This window comes from Micropterus dolomieu, linkage group LG21, assembly GCF_021292245.1.
Source record: "Micropterus dolomieu isolate WLL.071019.BEF.003 ecotype Adirondacks linkage group LG21, ASM2129224v1, whole genome shotgun sequence".
Taxonomy (NCBI): domain Eukaryota; kingdom Metazoa; phylum Chordata; class Actinopteri; order Centrarchiformes; family Centrarchidae; genus Micropterus; species Micropterus dolomieu.
The window spans coordinates 1,908,319-1,918,424 of record NC_060170.1 but is presented as its reverse complement, the minus strand read 5'-3'; the positions used below and the strand labels follow the sequence as shown (position 1 = coordinate 1,918,424).

At 39.2% G+C, this 10,106-nt stretch overlaps 1 protein-coding gene across 1 annotated transcript; it reads left to right on the top strand.

Annotated features, from left to right (window-relative positions):
* Positions 1 to 1,986: 1,986 nt before the first annotated feature.
* On the top strand, positions 1,987 to 9,424 carry oclnb (occludin b). Its single transcript, XM_046034412.1, has 6 exons — positions 1,987 to 2,117; positions 2,580 to 2,662; positions 3,348 to 3,424; positions 5,324 to 5,996; positions 6,720 to 6,884; positions 9,278 to 9,424. Exons 1-6 carry the CDS (start codon positions 2,036 to 2,038, stop codon positions 9,395 to 9,397), a joined length of 1,200 nt encoding a protein of 399 aa, XP_045890368.1. The 5' UTR covers positions 1,987 to 2,035; the 3' UTR covers positions 9,398 to 9,424.
* Positions 9,425 to 10,106: the final 682 nt, after the last annotated feature.

Below are 10,106 nucleotides of genomic sequence, written 5' to 3'. Positions count from 1 at the left end.
CTTCAGCAAAACATTACTTACAAAAAATAAGAAGATATTAAATGCTCTTTCTGTGGACTTGATAGTGAGATTACCATACACAGTTGTGGACAGTAACTAAATACATTTACTAAAGTACTGCACTTAAGTACAAATAGAGGCCCTTGTACTTTACCTGAGTATTTTCTTTTCATGCCACTTTCTTCACTTTCATTTTCTCCACTACATCTCAGATGGAAATATTGTACTTTTGACTTCACTACGACAGCTTCAGTTATGTTACCAATTAAGATTTTTACAAACAAAATATAAGAATTTATAAATATGTTTTGTTATAAGGTAATCTGTCCAGCTGAAAAAAATTAGCCAATTAATCAATAAGTCAGTTGAAAAATTGGCTACTATTTTGATCATAGAGTAACTGATCATGTAAAAACATTTCCTGGTTCCAGCGTTACAAATGTTAAGATTTGCTGCTTTTGAGATTTGGACTGTTTATTAGACAAAACAAGCATTAAAAAGGTGTTACTTTGGGTAACTGTGATGGCATTTCTCCCAATTTTCAGAATTTTTTATAAATCAAACAATCCATCAATTCATGGAGAAAATAGATTAGATAAATAGCAGATTAAACCAGAATGAAAAATAATCATTAGCTGCAGTCAGATACAAAATAGTTCAGAATGAACTGCAGCTCAACAACTCCAGCAGTAAACATTTTTCAAGGGACATTTTTCTGCATTGAGAACTTTTAATACTTGAAGTACATTTTCCCTATTATAGCCTACCTACATACTTCTACATTAACATTTTCAATGCAGATTTTTTAAATTGATTATAGAGTATTTTTTCCAGTGTGGTATTTACTTAAGTAAAGGGATACTTCTTCCACCACTGAGCATACACGTTTTATAGCTGTCCTTAGCTATATAGTTAAATTTTTTACATTTAGGCAAAATATTCGGTATTTGCTAACATTTCTGTTCAACTTTCATTACTTTACGATGATGTGCTGTTTGGTTTCGATGATGTCAGCATGTGGCCATGCCTACTTAGGAGCTTAGGAGAGCTCCTAAGTAGGCATGTGGGCCTCCTCCCATGACAAGGCTGGGAAAAAGGCATTGGCTAGTTAGTGCAGGTAAATGTGTCCCTCAGTAAGCATCCAGGAATAATTCTTACTACTGCAGAGGTGTCGTTCCCCTCTCTTGGTAAGTCTATTTTGTATAAATAAATAGATAAATAAATACTGAATAATCTGTGTGTCACAGTCAGGGACACCGACATCGTTTCAGTCTAGAGTAGCCTGGAAGAACCAGACAGCATGCAAAGTTCCATGTCACTGAACAACTCAGCCTCCTAAAATGGCTGCTGTTGTACCTATAGCCTGGAGGACTGGTTTTTGTTGATCTGGGGTGGAGGCCAATTTTTTCAAAACTGTTTTCTTGGTGCCAGGTTTTGCAGCTCTGGAAGAGTTTTTTATCCAGTTAACTTTAAACTGGATCAGCATGAGAGCCTTAGATCAGAACAAAAGCGTAGAATTTTTAAGATATATTTTACATTCAAATTGACAAGACTTGAAGAATTGGTCACACTCAAATTTTACTATGTTAACAATAATTTTTTTTAAATTAATTTCAAAGTATGCAGGATTTCTTACACTAAAAAAATATGACTGAAAAATATTGATTGTATGAAAAATGCATATAAGCATATAAGCTCTGTTTAATTCATTTTGATAAATGACAACAATGAATTTAATAAAAACGCTATAAGCAGTCTAATTTACCTGCCCTCAACTGAAACCCGCAGTTTCCACAATGTTCTCCACAATGAAAACCTGATGATTGCTTTCCATGGACTCAGGGTGTGGAGTCCCTGGAAGAGTAAACGGTGTGCTGCTTTTTCCTTGTATAGCCTATGTTATGAAAGCTGCCGGGGGAGAGGACAGGTTAGTCCTGTATGACCTGCGGTGGAGGCCACGTGATCAGAACACACCTGTAGGCTACTCCCTTCGTACTCCCGCCTTGTGCGCGCGGTAGGCTATAGCTACAGCGGGATGCGGTCGCGCGCCTTGTTGTTTGTGTTCGTCACTTCAGCGTCCGCTGTCTTCACCGGGAACAAACAGTTCATCGTACCAGGTGGGTGAAATGATAACCTAATATTGAGGAGAGAATGTAATAACAGACAAATGAAGTCAAATAATTTACACGTTAAAGCTTTTAAAGGACCCTAGGGAAGTGTAATTAGGCTAACGTTATACCATTTTAAAAGATGCAGTTACTTGATTTGTTCGTGTGTTTGTTGAGCGGTAAGCCACTTTTATGTTATTTTCTGTTTTGGCTGGGTCTTTTTTACATTCCCCCCTTCTCCAGTAACAGCCTGAAATTATTATTTTAAAAGGCTTAACGTTACTCATATAATCTTGATTGATTTGAAACTATCATATCAACTAGTCCAGCGAAATATAGGGTGTATGAGAAAAGACCCGGATATTTTAGTTAAAATACAGCATGCGTTGTAGATTTAACAGTCTATAGTTTGACTCTCTGTGAAAACTAGTTGACCCAGCTCAGTTGGACTCATCTGCTACTCGTCTCCAGTCTGTTTTGTTCCAGTATCTCCACCCACCTGCTGTTTCTGCTGCTTTGTTTCACCACAAACAAACCTGAAGTCCCAGCAGCAGGTTTTGTTCTTCTTATGGCCGAAAAGCTGCTCATTGACAAAGATTTGAGTATTGATAGCTCGCTTCATTAAGAATCAATCAAGTACTAAATGAACATGGGATACCTTACTAATTTGCTTCCCACACAAAATTACCACAAGCATAGCATTATATTTTCAGTGCTTTCTAAACCCTCCAGGCAGACGCTGGTTTACCTTCACATCAGTAGGGCGGGGTATGGAACCTCCATACTATTATGCTACTGACAGAAATATGTTTTTAGTAAAGAGTATCAAGCTGTCAAGCAACCTACTGTATATCTTGGCAGATTCGTTGTCTTCCTTACTTATTATTACTTATAAGAGTTGTAGAAGATTTTTGTGTTTGGGCAGTGACATAACATTTGACAAGTTTGACTACAAGTTTCATAGAAGACTACTGCCCTAAGCCCTAAAGTTCAGTACATAAAGTGAAATAGAGTTTTAAGTTGTGATTCATTTGAAAGGCCTCCACTACACAACAGCACCCAAGTCAATCAGTTTCATTGTAAATAAATTCTCTGCCTGAAAGGTTGGAGCACATTCAAACACGTTTAGAAAATGGCTACTGTTTGTGGCACCACAAGGAAGAGAGTTGATCGGACATTCTACAAAAGTCACTTGTGTTTTTTTTCAAATCTACTGGTTTTCATTTGTTTTTGTTGCAGGTTTTGTCCCAGTTGCAATTCAATATGCCGAGGAACAAATACAACCCCCCGCCGTACCATACAAGTGGTAGCAAACAGTAAGCTGACCTTCATTTTTACTAGATTCATTACTGGATACATATTAGAGGACGACAGATTCATTGGTTTGGCTGATTAATCATCCCTGAAACGTTTTTACAAACTATCACTATCAGAAGTACTTGGCTCTGATAGCGGCCAATAGGGCTGCAACTAACGATTATTGTAATTGTTGATTAATCTGTTGATTTATTTTAGAAAAAGGAAAAAAATGGAGGTGATGAAAATGCATTTGAAATGTATTTTTGTTACTTCCTCCATGCATTTTCTATCCCCACTTGAAAAACTGATGAAACTATGCTCACTTCAGGATGACGAAAGCCTTGACTGCTGCGTTCCCATGGATAGAACATGACCGCTACTGTAACTAACATAGTGACATGGAGCATTGGATTTAAAGAATTTATTGTTTGCGTATTTAGTGTTGAGTAATGAGAAATTCTGAAAGTCTAATTTACAGTTTGAATGAAACATGGAGGCTATATCATGTCTGGCTGTAACCAGCTATGAGGTCACTGAGGTCTGGACAGCCATAATTATATGAAGACTATAGCCTATCAATAAAAATATTTAAATAAAAAACACTGATAACAAGGTCAATTTAAACAAAGGCTTTTAGGACCATGCGGACGCATCTGATTATACTATCGCAACCCTCATTTTAACTTGGAAAAACTGTTCCCTGATTAGTGTCAGGACAGGGGAAACGCATGAAAACGTTGTGCAATAAGTGAGAGCACCACAGTTTGCAGTCAGAGTTTTGGGCGATAGCATTTACCTTGGATAAGGGTATGAGATAAATCTGTCTTGTGAATTTTCAGGTGGGTGAAATAGGGGGAGCCGTCTCCCCATCAAGAGAGACACTGTGTACATTTGCGCACGAGTCACAGCACCGTAACTCAATATTAAACAAACTAAATATTAAACTGAATATTACACCAACAGGATTGGTCAGGATCTAATGTTAATTAATGTTCTATGTTGTTCTCCACATCCAAAAGGTCTAATTAACTAAAGCAGCTGTCCTGTCATCAATCCTGTGCTCCATTAGAGCATCTAAATAATTTCAGAAGTAAATGTAAATGCTCCGTACCTGTATATATGTGTATATACTTTCTAGTCTTTTCGACCACTCAAAGCGCTTTTTTTACCGCCGACCTTCTGATTAACGGCCAACCTGCTCTATCTCCTGAGCCACAGCTAAACGTTAACGCTAAAATTCTGTTTCCTCTGGATAGTTTCCTTTTGTCTGTCCTCTCAAGTTTATAACTGTCATTTCTTACAGGTACTAATTTTGCTGAGATGATATTCTGTTTAAGTCAAAGGTTTCTGGGTTTCTATGTAGTGCATGATAGCTAACATTGCTAGGGCCATTTCCACTGTACTGAAATTGTAGCTACCATGAATTCTGTGTTCCGTTACACCCTAATACATTTTTGAAGATTAGTAGCCCTATACTACTAATAATAAGATTTCCCTGTCACATTAGCACTACCTGATCATGACTCTTATTTTATGCAATTTTAGTGAGCCAAAAAGTGAAGGAGAAAAACCATGATGAACAGCCTGTAGTTAATGTGTTTTTCACCCAGCCACAGTGCTGTGCCCACTGCCCAGTTCAAGCTTTCACTGAATTATTGTAAATAAGCTCTATTAAAGAAACAAAAGTGGACCTCACTAATTTTGAAACCCTGGTTACGGCCCTGTGTGTAGCCCTGGTTGTTTCTGTGTTTTTATTGAGGTTGGTTTGTAAAACAAACCAAAGTAGTTGAAGAAGAATGTTTTGTTGATTGACTAATTGATTTATCGACTAATTGATGTACATATATTATATAATGCATATTTGCATAATCAGCAGTACACATTGACCACAGCATCTCTCTCCTCTTCTGTTGCAGTCACAGCAGCAGACACAGGCACAGTGAGCTCATGTCCAACCCAGCCTTTTCCTACTACCCAGGAGAGGATCTGCCTCAGTTCTATCTCTGGAGTTCACCGCCTGGTGTGATGAAGATAATGTGCATCATCATCATCATCATGTGTGTGGCTATGTTTGCCTGTGTCGCTTCCACGCTGGCATGGGACTACGATATGAACATGATGGGTCTGGGAAGTGGAGTTGGCATGATGCCAGGTGGCTCATACGGCAGCTCATATGGTAGCAGCAGTTTTGGCGGCATGTATGGAGGCACTGGTGGCATTGCCGGCGGCTATGGCTACGGAGGAACATACATGGATCCCGTCGCTGGCAAAGGCTTCATCATTGCCATCGCTGCCATAACCTTCATCGCTGTACTCATCATATTTGTGTTGGTTATTTCGAGGCAAAATACTGCCCGCTCACCAAAGTTCTACCTAGCAGCCATCATCATCTGTGCCATTTTGGCGATTCTGATGATGATCGCCACTTTTGTGTACTTGGTGGCGGTGAACCCAACAGCCCAGTCCACAGGGTCTATGTACTACAGCCAGATCATCCAGCTGTGTGCCCAGTACCAGACCCAGACCCAGGCCCAGGGCATCTTCCTCAACCAATACCTGTACCATTACTGTGTGGTGGAGCCCCAAGAGGTGTGAGACGTTTGCTTTTTTGGGAGGTTGTGGTGGTCGTAGGGTCCTTTTGGGGCGGGGTGTAAATACTGTATAGCTCCTTTTAACAACAGGAACCCAGTAATGAATCCAATTTGTTCAGATTTATTTTTCAGTTGTAGCCATATCATGTCATTTCTCAAACTGTTACCTGATTTATTTTGCAGTATTTTACAGTGTCACGAGAGAGGCAAATAAATACATACAGATTCATAGATTGGGCACATTGTAAATGTCAGCCCCATCACTTGTGCTGTCGCTGTATCATTGCTGACCGTTTACAGAGGTATTATGCAGTATTTTACTGTAGCTTTCTGAATGTCTCGTACCATCCAGTCAGTCACTGGTTTTAATTAAGTTGTTTACATCTTTAAGCACGGACATAGATAGCAGCTATCTGTGGATTATACTGAGTAGCCAAGATAGTGTTTCCAAATACCTCACTCCTGTTGTTTGGGGGTAGTGGCAGAAGTGTCCCTTGTTATTTTAAAGTGGGATTTTCGTAAACTAACCCTTTTAACACAATCCAGTGTGGCGGTAGCAGCTTGGAGCTGTCCTGTTTGCTCTGTCGACTCCCAGCATTAATAAGTCAGACTCTTGGCTAGGGTGGGGTTAGCTCCCACCTTCAGACCTCCCTGTTATTTCGTATTCATGTTAGTGGATGTAATGTCAGCCGACTGATGTTGAGTCCTATGGTTCCTACAGGCCATAGCTATCGTCCTGGGCTTCGTTGTGTGTGTGGCCCTCATCATCCTGCTGGTGTATGCAGTCAAGACTCGCTCCACGATCAGGCGCTGGGGCCAGGACCGCATTCTCTGGGAGGAAGTGAAGGTCCTCAAAATTGGAACACACAACAGCGTCGGGGAGTGGGTGAGTGTGTTATTTTTGTTTGTTTGAGATACATGTTTGCTGAAGAGCAAAAGCCTGGATCAATAAATATATATTTTATTCAACAAACGAAGACTAAACATCAGAGTCATGTACTACGAAGGGAGTTGAACCTACTCAGATTTAACTCTGGGTATATCAACGAAGGTCAGGGCTGACAAACTCTGACTGCCTTGATTGGTGTTAAATGGCGCCAGTAAATAATAAGATGTTACTTGATTCGGTGTCAACCTAACTGGAGTTTGTGCGCATTTGCAATAAAGGGCAGTATGAGGGGTGTAAAGAAACGTTAATGGCCAAATCTAAAACCATGGCGGCCAACAAAGCCAGGTTATTAGCCAGCACATTGAGTACATTTGTAAGTAACTTTACAGTGTTCTTGTTCTGATTCTGTATTTTGTCTTCTGGACTCTTCTTTTATTTGTAATATGTTTGAGATGTTAAGGTACAGCCACGTATTAGGGCCATTCTAGTTTTAAAAAAAATCATGAGCCGGGGGAGGGAAATGCTTTAAATTGAGTGGTAAATTTACGAGTAATGAGTATCTGAAAATTCTCCTTACGTGATTGTCATACATTTTTGAGAAACTCTCCAAAAATATTTTTTGTCATGGAACTGCATCGCTTCACTTCGCAAAGGCTGCAACATCACACCAGTGCAGTTGAATATCAAATTGTACTTCACAATTAAATTTAGCAATGATGAAAAACTGGTGATTTTAGCCCACAATCAAACCATATTATCATATGCCAAAATAGACTTTGGTGACCGTTAATTTACCTGGGCAGTAGTAAAGTCTGTGTGGGAAACGGTGCTTATTTTGGCGCTACAGGGATTAGAAATTATGAGCATTGGGTCGTCTTTACTCACAGTGAAGAATTGCCACACTGATGTTTTAGCGTCTCTGTGGTTAGTTACTGTCTCGATTGGTGCATCTTAAATACGAAGTGTTAAATGGTCAATCAACATTCAATCCACTCATGTAAACATCTTAAATCCCACTTAACAACATCTGGGTCAGTCATTACAAATGCTTGCTTTGAAGCTAAGCATTGTTGCAAGTTTCATTTAAAATTCTGGAGAGAAAAATCCCGAATATATTAGGGTCAGTTTCGGAGATTATTAGAATATTTTCATCGACAGGATAGTACATCCAATAAAAACTGATTGAATCCTGGGTTTGAATATTTCACTTAGTGGATTTGTCTTTCCAGTAGCCTGCTGTTGTGTCTCTCTTTAGAGTGTAGCCTTAAATACACTTACAGATGTCCTTAAGCCATAACTAAACTAGGAAAATATATGACTTAAAAGAATGCAGAAACAACATGATGTATTTGTTAAGACGGATCACAAGTAATAAGTGTGTGTGTGTTTGTTTGTTTCAGGTTAGAAGTGGGGCAGGATAGGATAGTTTCATTTGCAGTTTCTGGGTGTGGTCTGTTACGCCACTCTTAATTATAGGATGATGTGCTGTGTAAGGTGATGTGAAAAAACAAAAACATATCCAACAACTTGTAGAACATACAACATCTAAATAACACCGTGAAATCCTAAGGAGTGGATGTACTAAAGAACAGTCATACTTTACTTACTCTAAGTGTTCTTACATTTCCAGTAATGACATCATGCTTTTGAGGACAGTGGTACAGAAGAAAAAGTTAACCTGAAACCACTTCCTGACAGCATAGTTTTCATTCCAGGTGTGTGTACTTTTCCAGCAATGCACTCAGACCTGAAGTTTCTGCAGTTGTACTGGCTGAGAGACATTGTCTAAGGCCTCCTGTTGATGGAAATGATGGTATCTGTATAGTATTCAGGCATGCAGGGAGAAGTAGAGAAACCGGTTGGTCTTGGTGACTTCCACATAGAGCCAGCATGTTGACCATATAGAGAGAACAGGTAATGTAAACAGACTGAGTATCAGAGGAACTAACAAATTTAATAACAAACTGGATAAAGCCATCAAGTCTTAAAAATAAGTCCAGCACAAAGAAAGGAACAAAAAAGTAGGAATACAGCCTAATTCTATATATTTTTTTACCTTCTTTCAATTGTATGGGAAACACTGCTTTTGTTACATGATAACCCTAGCTTCATTTTGTTGTTTCTGCTGATCTCTGTATGAGAAGAGTTAAAGATGGTTTGTTTTTTAAATACTCCAGAGCCACAGAAGACTTGTACAACTGTTTTCACAGGAGGATGACTACCCCCTTTAATAGTAAACTGAACTTCATTTGTGAAATTGGTAGTGTCCCTTTTTAGGAATTAAAGTTTGACTTTTAATTCTGGGACACAAAATTTGACCACAGCTGAACTTCAGACTTGCATTGATTTCTCCTTTGTCAAACTGATAAACACAGTGTCTCTTGTATTAGGTGAACAATGTGTCCGGTAACCCGGATGTGATGCTGAATGACCAGAATGGCAAAATTGGGGGGTCCAGGGACTATCTGAACCAGCTGGACCACAACAAGCCTCTTTATATGCCAGGGTAAGCTATCCATTTGAAAGATCCAGTACTTTAACCTCATAGCCATTGTTCAATTCAGAAGTATTAAGTCAGGGGTTAAAGTGGAATTTGTTTTGTGGAGGGTGAGGTAAAAAGATTTGACCAGATGCAGATGACTGAATAGATAAGTGATCAAGATTTTTTTGGGATAATTGTGGGAACTCAAACTTCATTAAAGCTGCAAGCAGCGTTGGGCTCGCGTTGCATATTCTGGAGCTCTGCCGGTGCGGCTGTGAATTTCCTACGCGGTTCCGACGCCGCATGAAGGTGCTATATGTCACTTCCTGTGTCCCCTATGTGGAGCTACATAGCACTTGCCGCTATGAATATAAATCGGTATTGACGTGTAGATGTCTGCGGGGTGGGAGAGTTATCAAGCACGTAAAGTTTGTTTCAGATGTGAGCATGTACACTGAACAATAATGTACCCAAACAATAAAATAAATTCCTTTTATATTTCCCTGCCTTGTTGTTTATGTGTACATACAGAGGAAGAATGTGAGGTACAGCACACATTTCATCGTTACTGTGTGTTAGAGCATGGGAGAACAGTGGATACTTTTAATACAGCCCACACCCCTAATACTGTGTAACTATAACAAGTAGAGAACAGAAGAAAAAGATGTTCTTTCTTTACAACTGTCTGCATAGCTTATTCATATTGTGTAATGAATGAAAATAAATAGGCCTACTAG